At 41.3% G+C, this 15,410-nt stretch overlaps 1 protein-coding gene across 1 annotated transcript in view; it reads right to left on the bottom strand.

Moving 5' to 3' along the window:
• Pfdn1 (prefoldin subunit 1) overlaps positions 1–15,410 on the bottom strand; it is a 49,269-nt gene that overhangs the window by 20,403 nt on the left and 13,456 nt on the right. The window contains exon 3 of the mRNA XM_048442412.3: positions 7,680–7,764. Coding sequence (XP_048298369.1) covers positions 7,680–7,764 — 85 coding nt within the window. The remainder of the gene's footprint in view (positions 1–7,679; positions 7,765–15,410) is intronic.

Genomic DNA, 15,410 nt, shown 5'->3' with positions numbered 1-15,410 from the left:
CATGTGATCAGAACGAGAACACATGTGGGCGCTGTGGGACCGATGCCTACACTACTTCTGAAGGCTACACCAGGTGACCCTGAAAGTACATTCCACTTATGACACTAGGACACAGGGATCATACAGAGTTCACTATTAACTAGGCTCTTTTACACTTATATCTTAAACAACCAAAAACTATTTTAAAATGAACATTTTTGTAAATGCTGAGAATGCAAATGAACTCCATGAAGAAATAATCAGCCATGTATGAAATTTCAATGGCGAAGCACTAAAACCATCACATGGCCCAGGATTCCAAGTGAAAACAAAGGAACTTGGTTGGAAACTTGGTTTTTGCATTTTTTTAAAAAATAAAAAAAGAGCCAGGTAGCGGTGGCGCATGCCTTTAATCCCAGCACTTGCCAGGCAGAGGCAGGTAGAGTTCTGTGAGTTCAAGGTCAGCCTGGTCTACAAGAGCTAGTTCCAGGACAGGTACCAAAGCTACACAGAGAAACCCTGTCTCAAAAAACAAAAAAACAAAATTAAAAAATAAAAATAAAGTCATAAATGCCTTGCTGTCTAGTTAGTACTGAAAGTGAGAAGTTTGTGGAGTCAATTTCTGACATATATTATATTTCTTTCCAGGACTCAAATTCTGCTGGGGTGAAGATAAAGGTAGTCTCCAAAAAGAAGTCCCCTTCTCAGCAAAAGTATGCTATAAACTGCCAGGCACTTTGAGATCTGTAAGGATAAGAATGGACTGTCTCCTAGAACTTCTACACAATGTGATACTAGACAGCAAGGAGGATTACAAGTCACCTCAGATAACAAACACTTCACATACAACAGAGTCCAAGAAGAGGTTAAGTTACATTATTTTTAGGATACATTTGCAGGTAATAATACTAAAACTTTTATTCTATATGTACGGTTGTTGCCTTGATGTATATCTATGTACTATGTGCCCGATGCCCACAGAAGCCAGAAGGGGGCACAAGGTCCCTTAGAAACGAGATACAGACAGTTGTGAGCTGCCATTGTGGGTGCTGGGAATTGAACCTGGGTCCTCTGGAAGAGTAGCCAGTGCTCTGAATGGCTGAACTATCTCTCTGGGTCCATAAAGAGTAAAATAGAGCTGAAAAGATGGCTCAGCTGCTAAAAGCACTGACAACTCTTGCAGAGAAAACAAATTTGATTCCAAGCACCCCCAACTGCCTGTAACTCCAGCCCCAGGGGATCTGACGCTGGCTCCTTGGACACTTGCCCTCTCATGTACGCACCCACACTGACACATAAACACATAAATAAAATAAAATGAAACAAAGGCGATTTTTTTTTAGATTTTTAAAAATAATTATCTTTGTGTAGGAAGATTTTGCATGAGTACCACATGCATGCCTGGTGCCTTTGGAATTTGGAAAAGGATGTCAGATCCCCTAAAACTGGACTTATGAATGGACAGTGTGGGTCTGGAAACTGAACCTGGATCCTCTGCAAGAGCAGCAAGTGCTGGACCATCTCTCCAGTCTCAAAACAAATCTTTTCTGAAAAATTAAATGGTTACCTCAAAAGTTAGGGTAGTGAAAATAATTAACTAATTAATTTTTTAAAAAGTCAGACATGGTGACACATGCCTTTAATCCAAGCACTGAGAGGCAGAGGCGGGAAGATCTCTGAGTTCGAGATCATCTGGTCTACAGAGGAGTTGGGACAGCCAGGGCCATGTAGAGAAACCTTGTCTTGAGAATAAAAGGGGAAATAGGATGAGATAGTTGTCAGGCATGGTGGCACTTTCCTTTAAACCCTGAACTTGGGAGCCAGGGGCAGGAGGATCTCTGTGAGTTTGAAACCAGTCTGATGTACATATTGAGTTGCAGGCCTGCCAGGGCTATAGTGAGACCCTGTCTCAGAAAGAGCAGCTGCCTGTGGGGAGGGGCAAAGGGGGTGCAGTGTGACCAGGGAGTGAAAAACAAACATTCTGGGCACCTCTGGTATCTTGTCCATATCTGATTTCTCAGCCTTATAATTATTATGAGTAATTGCTTTATAATTCTTAAACTATATTTAATACATATTTCTTTGAATTCCAAGTCATTACAAAATAATTAATTAGACTAAAATTATAATGGGCTCTAAACTGAGTTATTCAAGCAGCTGAAATGGGTATATTCCATGTCTAAGATTTTTGAGTTATTTTTAAAGAATGATTTTATTATAATGGGGGGTGTGCATGTGGCAGCTTGTGGCAGAGGCCAGAGGTGTCAACTCCCCAAGCTGCAGTTGCAGGCAGTGTGGGCAGCCTGACTCAAGCAGTGGGAACTGAGCGCAGGTCCTGCTGAAGAACAGTGTGTGCTCTTAAGCACTGAGCCATCTCTCCAGCCCTCATGCTAAATGTTTTTAAAGCATTCTGGGGACCTCCAAAGACAGGTCCCATCACAGAACCACTGCCAGCTCAAAAATGAAATATTTTTACAGCAAAACTGGACATCCACCAAGAGCCACCTGTGCTCTGGAAAAAATTACCCTCAGTGGGTAAAGTAAAATTTCCTTAATTGTAGGAATTCCCCCAAAATATGTTCTCATCAGGGATCAGAGCTAAGCCAGTTGTAGCATCACAGATGCCTCCTATCTGACTCCCGCATCACTTCTCTTCCGCTTTCAGAAGTTAATAAAATGTTTTGGATTTTACGTATAGCCTGGGCTGGGGAAATATTTCAACAACCCTAACATTGCAACACTTTGCCTCAGAAATGGCACAAAGCCAAGGACCAGAGGCCTGCATTTCCTCACTCTTACTCTGTCACTGCTGAGGTAACCAGGGTGGTGGTAAGGGTGGTAACCCTGTTGGAAACAGAAGGAAAAGGCAGTGGCAGAAGAGCATACAGATGTGCCTAAAAGCAGAAACAGACCATAAAGAGGGTCAGCCTCAACAGTGTACCAACCAGAGAGCCCGAGGGAGCTCCACTGAAACACAGGACAGCACAGGAGACAAATCAACAACTGGACTGACGACTCTAACAACGGATGCTAGAAATAAGTGGGAAGTTCCTTTTAGAAGAGCTGAGACAGCCCTAAATAAAAAGCGATGCTCTGAAGTGTGCATGCAGTAACCATGGGCACTTACACCCGCAATAGCCACTAAGTATCACTGCCCACTGGACTGGTGGATGAAAGGCGCATTCCTAAGTACCCTTACAGAAGGAGATCCCTGCAATCTTTCACCACTAACTGAATATGCAGAAGAAAAATCAGAAGCAGAAAGAATTATTAAAATGAATGTGAGTCTGTTCTAGTGCACAAGTGCATTTCAGGCTGCAGGAACAGACTATTAATGTGTGCAGTTAAAAAAAAAAAAACCTAAGAGGCAGGCTTTAATACTCTAATACTCCTTTAATCCCAGCCCTGTGAAACCAGAGGCAGGAGATCTCTGAGGCCAGTCTGGTCTACAGAGTGAGTTCCAGGACAGCAAGGGCTACATAGAGAGACCCTGTTTCAAAAACCCAAAACCCAAATCCAAAATCAAAGCAAAAGCTCTTAAGGATTTTTTCAGGAAAATTTGCTTCAGGAAAGAAAAAGATCTTGCACATGGAGGCTGATGGTAAACACAGGGTCAGGGTCATTGGCCAGGTGGTGGTGGTGCACACCTTTAGTCCCAGCACTAAGAAGCAGATCTCTGTGAATTCAAGGCCAGCGTGGTCTACAAAGTGAGTTCCAGGGCAGCAGGAATGTTGCACAGAGGAACCTTGTCTGGAAAAACCAAAACCAGAAGTCACAGGCAGAGATGGAAAGTGAAGGCATCTCGCACCACTGTTTTGTAGCTACTGCATTTCTTTTCTTTACTTGCATTTTTTTTTAATGAGAGAGAGAGAGAGAGAGAGAGAGAGAGAGAGAGAGAGAGAGAGAGAGAGAGAGAGAGAGAGAAGAGAGAGAGAACCATGGAGATCAAGAGAACAACGTCAGGAACTGGTTTCTTCTGTCTCTCTGTGTGTTCCAGGGATTGCCATCGGGTTTGGCAGCAATCACCTTTACCATCTCACTGAAACAGCATCGTTTAACACTCCTAAGTTTGTTATAAGCCGGTGTTGGGCACATATACCATAAGCATGTCTTCAACAGTGTATGCTAACTTCTGTCTGCATCATATTGTAGTAATCTCTGGGACACTTCAAACTTCCTCATTCCTCCCCGACCCTCGCCTCCCCCCAGCCCACTCCCACCTACTCCTCCAAAAGGGTAAGGTCTCTCATAGAGAGTCTGCCATATGCATTTTCTAAATAAAATGATACAGGATGCTAGTTAGGGTAAAGTATAATGCAAACCCAACTCTCGTAATACTGGGAAACCAAAAAAAGATCATTTTAGCCTTAATAATATAGTTTTATAATATATGCTTAAAAATACAAGTTTATTGTTGCCAAAACCTGGGATATCTTCAAGGTTTGTCTGTTTGCTAAGGCAGACATAAGGTGCATGCAAAAATTGAATACAGAGGTAATAAGAGCCTGCAACAGTGGGAGGAATGGAAAATAAAAAATCAAATACATTATTAAATCAGAAAGCCATCATAATTATCAAGTGACATAGAATAATGTTTTATTTTTTAATGTATGTGTGTATGTATGTATTATGTATAAAAATACTATACTGAACAAAGTTTAAAACAATACATGCCAAATTGTGCACTAACATTTGGAGGGATACAGGAAAACAAGGAGATTATATTTCCATGCTTAATTTTTCTATTGCTTGAGTTTTTTTGCTTTTTATGGTATAGATATATAATTTTTTATTGTTTATTTACTTTTTTATTATTTATTAAAAATTTCCACCTCCTCCCCACCTCCCTTTTCCTTCCCCCATACATAATTTTTATAATATAAATAACATAAAATTAAAGATCTGAAAGAAGAAAATTAACTTTCTAGAGTAGACATTACTTAGCCCTGGTAGTTTTGTGTAGCTTTAATTAGCCTTTCAGATAGGCGCCAAAGCCCCTAACTTGGTTCTACTAAACAAAATATCCAGCAGTATTTGGGAGATCTGAAAGAAAAGCTGCTACAAAGTAAAGTCCCTTGTGCTCGTTAGAACTGAGCAATATGCTAAAATCATCTGTGGCAATTTTACCTTGGTAACCTGTGTGTGTGTGTGTGTGTGTGTGTGAGAGAGAGAGAGAGAGAGAGAGAGAGAGAGAGAGATGCAGATGTCCACAGGGGCAAGAGGAGGGCACTGGACCTCCTAGAGGAGGAGTTATAGGTGGTTGTGAGCCACCTACCATGGGTGCTGGGACTGAACAGAGGTGTCCTGCGGGAGCTGCTCTGCTCGTGCTCAGACTCATGAACACCTCCTTCTCTAGGCCCCGGAACATGTTTAAGTATAAAAGCTAAAAACTAAGAGCAGAGAGTATAACACCCAAATCTGAGCACCGGAGTTTTAGCCCTAACACCCACAGAACCAACTCCCAAAAGCTGACCCTGATCTCCGCTCAAGTGTCATAGTACACACACAAAAACATTAAATTTTGCACAGTTAATGTATATTTATAACTTATTCGACACAGATTATAAAAATAAAAAATAAAAAAAAAAACTCTGGGGGCAGCGCGACAGCTCTTCTGGTAAAGGCACTTGCCAACAAGCCCAATGACCTGAGTTCAATCTCTAGGTCCCACAGGGCAAAAGGAGACAACCAACTCTTGAGTTGTCCTCTGACTTCCACACACAAGCCATAGCACATGCATGCTCCACCACCACATGAAAGAAAAACATCATTTGCCCTTATGCCCTAAGTCATTTCCGTACAGTAACCACTGTTTAATAATCCAATATACAGCTTTACATTCAAAAGCCAGGCGTGTTGGCATATACCCACAATCTTACAACTTAGGAATCGGAGACAGGGAGATCAGGAGTTCAAGGTTATCTTTGGCTACACAGCAAATAAAGGCCAGTATGAACTAAATGAAACTTAGTCTTGAAAGCCATAACACAACAAAATTTAGACACATATCAATGACTTTAGTTCTGGTTTGTTTCCATAAAGCATTTAACCACATGGGGCTGAGGAGATGGCTCAGTAAAGTGTTTGCCGTACAAACATGAGGACCTGAGTTCAAATCCCCAGCACCCATGTAAAGAAGCCAAGAGTGATAGTGACACCTGTACCATCACAGCTGGGAAGGCAGAGACTTGTGGGTTCGTGGAGTGCTGGCCAGCCAATCAGCCACATCAGTGAGCTCCAGGTACAGAGAGAGACTGTCTCAAAAACTAGTTACAGAGAAAAATACCAAGGTTGACCTCAGGTCCCCACATGCACACAAACACATAACACAAATACACATGCACATGAACATATAACACACACACACACACACAAAGGAAAAAACTTGCATTCTGCTATTTATTCATCAGAACAATTTTCAAATGTATTCACTTAGCTACAAAAACCAAGTTTTTGTTTAATCTATATGAAATAGTTTCATTTGGGTTTTTTAGATATTTTTGTTTTTTCCTGAGTGAAACTAAGAGAATATTTGCTCTAGAACAGCTCCGAGGCACAAAGGCAACAGAACAGCTGTAACAACAAACTGGTTACCGTAGGCTGACGAATTTTTTTCTTTATGGTTTTTGTTTTATTTTTACATTGCATCTTTCCAAGTCACTACTAATCAAGTTAGTTTAAGTTATCAGTCAAACTAAAGTAAATCTAAGAAGCTCTTCCACACCCAGGCCATGCCAAATCAGTGCCCTGAGAAACCCCCACTGACTAGAGGGGGTGTCTCCCCAATTCAGCAGAGGGTTGAATCATATTCTAAACCACTGCCTCAACAGTACTAACAGAAATTAGGTCACCTGACCTATGAAATCATAGTATATCCACCCCGGTCACAGGAAATCTTGGTACTTAAGAAATAGCCTAATCTAACTGCTGTGATGGACAGGAAAGGCCCTTCACCAAAGCCCCAGAAAAAAATCCCATCAAAGGTCTCAACACATAAGAAAATTGCAATAAGCTTGAGTTTCCCACCACTTTCTAATCTATTATCTTTTATCCAAGCTTTAAAGATGTTTGTTTTCCTCGTAGGAATACACACCATCACTCAGACTGTTTATTAATTATGGCTCCCTACTTTGTTATTGTCTAAATCTAAGATAAAAGAATTGCATGTAAAAGAGACAGTACAGTAAGGCCCTCTGGCAGTTGTTACTATTGTCCATTATTCTGTCCATCTGCCACAGTCTAGTTAAACAATGTCTCTTTTGTCTATTTTTTTTTAAAGAAACTGTGTAGTAAAAGGCAATGGAGAATACATATTCAGACCAACACCTTATCTTTAAAAACTGCCTACAGGGGGCTGGAGAGATGGCTCAACGCTGAAGAGCACTGACTGCTCTTCCAAAGGTCCTGAGTTCAGTTCCCAGCACCCACATGGCAGCTCACAACTGTCTGTAAATCCAGTTCCAGGGCATCTGACCCTCATATCAATGAACATAAAATAATAAGAAAATAAATTTACAAAAAACTGCCTACAGTTTAAAAAATTTTTCACTTCTTATCTTCAAATACTATGAATATGGCTGTTCCACAGTTCTACAGTAAATTAGAGAAAAACTCTGTCGGTCATGTTTTCATCTAACATAACACAAAGGGGTTATCACGTCTTTCCCTACGAGCTGACTGCTGTTGTCATGTGGACATACCTCCAGTTCTTTAATTTTTTCTTCTGCTACTTTCTGTTTTTCTAACAGCTGGTTGTGAATTACTTCCTTGGATTGTAGAATAAACCTAGAAAACAAAAAAGTTGAAAATTATGGCAAATGGCTACTGTATTCCAAATCAATAGTTACACACCTACAAACATTCAACTCTAGATTCAGGACCAAAAAAAAGAAAACAAAAACACCCTGTTACATTAAATACGCCGGAAACCATCATGGTTATAAGCTGTCTCAGCCAAGGAAAAAGAAAGGGTTAAAAGTACATTCTGTGTTCCTATTTAAAAGACAATTTGACATTGAAAATATTTATGGATAGGAAAAAAATGGCAAAAGCATTAAAAAAAATCTATCAAAAAGCCAACATATAAGCTACCAAAATTCCTGGTTAACTTTGAGCTGTAGACTCTTGTGTAGACTTTAAAGCAGTATTTGTAAACTGCAGTGTCCTTCCATCTTTTCGAGTTTCTTGCAGCAGCCGTAACTCATGACCTTTCAAAGTCACAATCAAGTACTGTGCTAGGATCAATGCCTTAGTGTCTATATGAGCTCCGCACACAAAGGCACTGTATAAGTCCTAGTATCTTTTATTATTATTCCCAGAGTGTGTAATACCTCTGAAAAGCTCAAAATGCACAAATAGAAAGCTTTAACTTTTTCCATTTCACTGTCAGGCACATTATTTACCAGTGCTGAGGGTTCAAACATGGGGAAGCTTTATATATTAACAGAGTCTGTTCTGCGGCGTTACACTCATAATTCTTGCTTCAGGAAAAAGAGGAACAAACCATCTCACTGCTTCAAGAAGAGAGCTGAATGAAGTATTTCTCTTCTACTGGAACCACGGAAAAACTGCAATTACTAAAACCACTTTCAGGATTGTCTAACTAGGCTAAAACAGATTTCAAATAACAACTGCAACTACTTAAGAGCATGGTTTCACCTCTTTGCACTTAAGGATACAGCAGCAAAGAACTAAGCATTATCTTTTTAACAAAAAAGTCAAACAAATCAAGGTAATAACCATTTGTAATTTTCTCTGCCAACTTTGAAGCAACGTCACTGTGCCTAGGCGGGACCTCACCGAGAAGCTCTGTTATCCCGGAGAGTGGACAAGTGGAAGGAGTCCACCAGGGCAACGAGAGCCCTGACCCCCGGGGAAATGTCGTCTCCGTCATGAATAGACCTGACCGTACATTATTAATACAATCCCATGAACTCTCTATCATGTCACTAATTGTTAAACTTTATCCATGATGTCAATTGTCCATATGTCTTTTTTATAGATTTATTTTACTTTTATGTGTATGAATATTTTGCCTGTGTGTATCTGTGTACATTACATGTGTGCCTGGCATCCATGCAGGTCAGAAGAGGACATCAGATGCCTTAGAACTGGAGTTAAAAATGGCAGTGAGCTACTACCTGGTGCTAGGAAATGAACCAGGGTCCTCTGTAGGAGCAACAAGTGCTCTTAAATGGCTGAGCCACCTCTCCAGCCCCTGTTCAGCTACCTTAACTATGATTGTTTATTATCTCCTGGAAATACTGCTCACACTCATTAAAAAAAATGATTAATTGTAGGTCTTTCCCTATAGAACCCATCATTTCTAAACGTTCTTACTGGATCCAAGAGACAGTGCTATTTCAGATAAGACTGTGTCGCACTGGAAGGGTTGGTTTTCATTTCAGAATCAGGTGATGCTATTCAGGAAGCGCTGCTCTGAACTGCACTGGGTCTTAGTGACAGGACATGAGAAGCATCACACAAGGCAAGGCCCAGGAGCTGTCAATTATGCCATTCATGTACCATTTTGCTAATCAAAGTCATTTAGGCAGGGAAGTAATTTTCAAAGTAAAATACACATTTTCTAACAGCACTGGTTGTCTACCATTGAGAAGTATTCTCAAATGATAGGTCTGGGGAATTTTCAAGGCTAAGATTAGAGGTCATTACTTTATGTAGCCTTTAAAAAGAAAGTTATCTGAACAGATACTAAATCCCTTGAGCAGAAAATAAAGTCACTAGAAAGCAAGAACAGTAAACAGCAGAAACACGTTGTCCATGGCCACACATACCTAAGGTCACTATGTTAGCCAGGCCAACTTCACAGGCCAGTCTACTACTGCAAGCCTAAAACATCTCAGCCATCCAGATACTAAACAAGATGAATCTCAACCATCCAGATATTAAACAAGATGAGAATTTTATAAGCCCAAATGTTTACTAAAAAGAGTTGTTACATACAAAATTCAAATACAAAATATATGGAAAGTTGTTTGAGCCTCAATTCAAAAATTGGCTCAGATACTCTATACAGCTATTAGAAAGACCTCCAAAAAGCTAAGATTTCTGAAAAGTCCTTAGGAGATAATTTCTCTATGATCTAAGGGGCAGTAAATAATTTAGAGATGATGTATTTTATTATCACAATGTGTCTTATTATCACAAGTATTAAACATACAGTTTCTAAAAGAGAATCTCACAGAGATCCTGCCTAATTGTTTCTATAAACAAATAGATAATAAAGATTCTGGAGTTGAGACTGGATGGTGGTGAACACCTTAAACCCAGCACTCAGGAGGCAGAGTCAGGTGAATATCTGTGAGATTAAGGCCAGCCTGGTCTACAGAGTGAGTTCCAGGATAGCCAGGGCTACACAGAGAAATCCTGTCTCAAAAAAACAAGATTCTGGAGTTGAAAATGTACCGAAAAAAGAATCCTGTGACAAATGAGGGGGCTGGTGTGCAGGTGACAGCTGGGATCACGTGACCTGCAGTAAAGCCACTGCTCTGCAAAGGATCTGAAGCCAATGTCCTGTGTGACCTGTCGCATTAACTCCTCATTTATGTGCAGTCACGTGACCTGGATAACATACTTCCCTGACTCCTCCCCCTCTGAGGACACCACAGACTGTGATCCAGATCATACTACAGGGCTGACAGGTGAGGTTCCTTTTTGTTTGTTTGTTTGTTTGTTTGAGTCAGGGTTTCTCTGTATATCTCTAGCTGTTCTGTAACTTGTTCTGTAGATCAGGCTGGCCTTGAACTCAAAAACATCCACTGCCTCTGCCTCCCAAAAATGCCGGGATTAAAGGCATACACCACCACCCATCCCACCCCCAGCGAAGTTTCACTTTCTTATAACTCAGCATGGATCAAAAGTATTGTGCACTCCCCAGAAATACAATTCCAACCTGTGATGTTGTCGACTGGGTACACTTCTAATGTATGGTCACCTGGACACAAACCATTAGAAAATGAAATGCTCACAACACTGACTTTGTTTGGATGGGTATCTTAAAAAATTCTTAACAGCATTTCATTTTCAGAGCATCCACAAATTAAGTAGCACAGAAAAGGCTGAATAAGAATGAATCTAACTGGAACTAGGCATGATGGTGCTGTAATCCTGGAACTAGGAAGGTAGAAGCAGAAGGATTGGGAGTTCAAGGTAATCCCCAGCCTCAGAGCGAGCTGCAGGCCAGGCTTGGTTACTTGGGACTCCATCTCAAAAAGCCAAAGAAGGAATGTTAGACGCCTTCAGCATTTGCACTGACATAAAAACAGACAGCAGGTAGAAAACGGGCCTACCTGAGGCTGCACATAGAATAATCTTCTACTCAAGGCAGATTCCCAAAGGGTTTCACCTTTTGCCTAAGAGTACTGAAAAAATTAACTTACTTTGTAGATCAGGCTAGCTTTGAACCCACAGAGATCTGCCTGCCTCTGCCTCCGGAGGGCTGAGATTAAAGGAATGCACCACCATCGCCCAGCAAACTTGCTTCTTTTTAAGACACAATAAAACTACTTTAGGAGTGAGTAGAACAACCAAAAGTAAATTTATCTTTTAAGAATATATAGCAAGAGCCGGGCGGTGGTGGCACACACCTTTAATCCCAGCACTCAGAAGGCAGAGGCAGGCGGATCTTTGTGAGTTCGAGGCCAGCCTGGTCTACAAGAACTAGTTCCAGAACAGGCTCCAAAGCTATGGAGAAACCCTGTCTCGAAAAACCAACATAACAAGTCAGGTGCCAGGTGCATGCCTTTAATCTCAGAACTTGGGAGGCAGAGGTAGGCAGATCTCTGTAAGCTTGAGGCTAGTCTGGTCTACACAATAAATTCCAGAACAGCCAGAACTATATAGTGAGACCCTCTCTCAAAACAAGCAAACAAACAAACAAACAAAAAGAATATATACCCAGGAGCTGGAGCAATGGCTCAGTGGCTAAGAGCACCGGCTGCTCTTCTAGAGGACCCAAGTTTGATTCCTAGCATCCACATGATGAGTCACAACCATCTTGCAGGGGATCTGATGCCCTCTTCCAAACTTAGAGCACCAGACATGTGTGTGTGTGTGCACATACACACACACAGGCAAAACACTCATACATATAAAATAAGATCACACACACTCACACACACACACACACACACACACACACACACACACGGCCTGGAGAGATGGCTCAGTCATGAAGACAGCATACCATTCTTGCAAAAGACCTGAGTTTGACTCTCAGCATCCATGTGAGACAGCTCACTACCACCTGTTAAGTCCAGCTCCAAGAGCAGCACTTCTGGCCTCTGACACATGTGCACACCTCCCTGCCTCACAGACACACAAACACAAAATTTAAAGTAATAAATATTAATCTAAGCTGGGCTGTGGTGGTGCATGCCTTTAATCCCAGCATTTGGGAGGCAGAGCCAGGCTGCTCTCTAAAGTTCAAGTCAGCCTGGTCTACAGAGCGAGTTCCCAGAACAGTCAGGGCTACACAGAGCCCTGACTCAAAAAACACACAAACAACAATAAAAATTAGATCTTTAAAAAAAAAAAAAAAGCCTGTGTGGAGCGAGTGTGCCTGTGTGAACAGGCATTCAGGGCATGAGCACAGCCATGTCAAGGATGCCAAGGCCTTAGACTCATCAGAGGGCAAGGTTTCCCCTGGTCCAAGTACAAATGCTGAGGAATGGCCGACCAATCTTTAGCTAAAAGCAGTATGTGCAAAAACTGCCAACCTCAACTTCCTCCTCCTGGTTGATCAATCCCACACCTCCTCTTCCTTCTCGGTGTACATAATAAACACACTTAGTACCCACTGTGGATGCAAGTCCACCCAGTCCCAGCTTGACGTTACTTGTGCCTGTCTTTCTTAATCTCCCTTTGCTCCCACTCAGGTTTCCAGCACCCAGTCACGTGGGCCATGGCATTAACCATAAGCCAGCTTTCTCAAAGTAGTCGACAACTACAGATCCCCAAATATGCTGCGCTCAAAACGTAAGATACAGCCGCTCCTAGTTAGACAGGCGGCACTGTTCAAGCTAATGCTAAGAAAGGCGAATGAAATGCACTCTAGAGGCCGGCAAGACAGCTCAGGGGATAGAGCAATTGCTGTGGGAGCCTGAGGGCCTGAGCTGGGAGAGAAACAAATCTACAAAGCTGTCTTTGCACTTGCATACTCATGCCATGGCAGGCACACATACCATACATCTCACACTCTCTCCTCTTAAAAAAATAAAGAATAAAAAAGACTACCACAGGGGCTGTACCTGCTGTTCTTCTACTGAATAGAGTTACATTCCCAGCACCCACCAGGGCTAACAACCACCTACAATAAGGTCCACCTACAACTCCCTCTTCTGGCCTAAGCAGGCCCCAAACACACGTGGCATACATATACATAAATTTAAATAAAAACAAAAACAATCAACCTTTTACTGATGTCAAGTAAGAAAAAATGAATAATAAAACATACACACAAAAAAAGGCCAAGTTATCTCATGTAGTTAGACCTAGGAGGAAAAAAAGGAGACAAGGAAAGAAACCTTTAAAGAGATCATGAACTTGCACTTTCTAAAGCAAACAGACCACCACTCTAAACCACCATGCTAGGACACTCAGAGTCCCAGCCAGTTTCAAAAATGAAAACTCACAAAAAACAGAACAAACTATAAACTACTGCAAAGCAAAAATAATAACAGTCTTAAGGGCAGTCAGAAAAAGGACACATTATATTCAGAGATAAGAATTATAACATAAACTATGCAAGGAGAAGACAATGGTATGACATTTTCGGAGTACAAAAAAACAGTATTAACCAGCATTATATACAAGGTGAAAATATATTTCAGAAATAAAAGAGAAATTCAAACAAAAGCTGAGACTATTTATCCTAGCAAATATGTGTCATAAGGAATGCTACAAACAGTACTCACACGGTGGCTCGCAACCATCTATAACTTCAGTTACAGAGACCCATCACCCTCTTCTGACTGACCTCCATGGGCATGCACACAGTGCTCAAACATACATGTGAGCAGAACGCTCACACACATAAAATAAAATGATAAGTAAATATTTTTAAAAAGTGCTTAAGGAAAATAAGGCTAAAGTAGGCAGTGGTGGTACAGACCTTTAATCCCAGCATTCAGGAGGCAGAAGCTGACGGATCTCTGTGAGTTCGAGGCCAGCCTGGTCTATAGAGTTACAGGAGAACCAAGGTTACAAAGAGAAACCCTGTCTCCAAAAAACAAAAACCTCCGCAAAAAAAAAAAAAAAAAAAAGAAAGAAAGAAAGAAAAAAAGAAAAAAACACAGCTATATAATAGTAAGATGGAGCCCACGCAGTAGGCAAGCGTTATAATCCATGGTAGTTTACGCTGGGGTGGTGTTAAGAACAGTTCAGATTATGGGCCAAATTCAGAAAACCAATAGAATTTGCTACTGCGCTGACTATAAGATCAAATAAAAAGGTAACTCTCCAAAGATTTGGAAGAACTGAGAGGATGGAAAAGTCATTTGCTAAAATGGGAAAGACTGAGCAACATGGTTTATTCATATGAGCAAGAACTTTATGTTGGCCAAGCTAATTCTGAGATCCATAATAGACCACCAAAAGATGTGCACCAGACAGGTGGGTAAGCAAGCTCAGCATTCAGGGAGGCAGACTTAAGTTAAAGATAAAAATGTGGGCCTTTTCAGTATATAAGAAGACATTTGGGGGCTGGTGATGTAGTTAAGTCATGAGGGGCCTGCCTGGTATGCAAAAAGTCCTGGGTTCAAACTCCCAAACCACAAACCAGTTATGGTAGTGCACACCTATGAACCCAGCATTTAGGATGGAAAGGCAAGAGGCAAGAGAATCTTAAGTCCAAAGTCGGGCTGGACGCATGCTCGGCTGGTAAAGCGCATGCTTTGCAAGCACAAGGACCCGAGTTCAGATCCGCAGCACTCATGTAAAAGCCAGGCTGTGGTGCACACCTTGTAACCCTAGGGCTGGAGAGACAGAGGCAAGAGGCTCCCGGAGCTAACTGACCAACTAATCTTGCTGAACTGATGAATTTTAGGTTCAGTAAATCTTGTATTGGAAAGAAAACCAAACAAACGAAAAAACAACGGAGGGGCTAGAGAGATGGCTCTCATGTGGTTAAGAGCATTTGCTGCTTTCAGAGAACCCACATCTTCACATACACATGAACATGTACACTCAGACACACACACACACACACACACACACATACACATACACAAAAGGTGCTTCAAGGTCATTCTCAGCTATATAGTAAATTCAAGGTCAGCCTGGGCTATATATGATACCCTGTCTTAAAAGAGAGAAGGAGAGGTAATTCCAGTAAGACAATTAAATATAAAAGAGAAAAAAATCCACACAGTAAGCCCAAAGTCAATCTAATATTTACAGATGTGAAAGAAAAG

This window comes from Myodes glareolus, chromosome 13, assembly GCF_982192425.1.
Source record: "Myodes glareolus chromosome 13, mMyoGla1.1, whole genome shotgun sequence".
Lineage (NCBI taxonomy): Eukaryota > Metazoa > Chordata > Mammalia > Rodentia > Cricetidae > Myodes > Myodes glareolus.
Note: the sequence above shows the minus strand (reverse complement) of the source record. Positions and strands in the feature narration are given on the sequence as shown.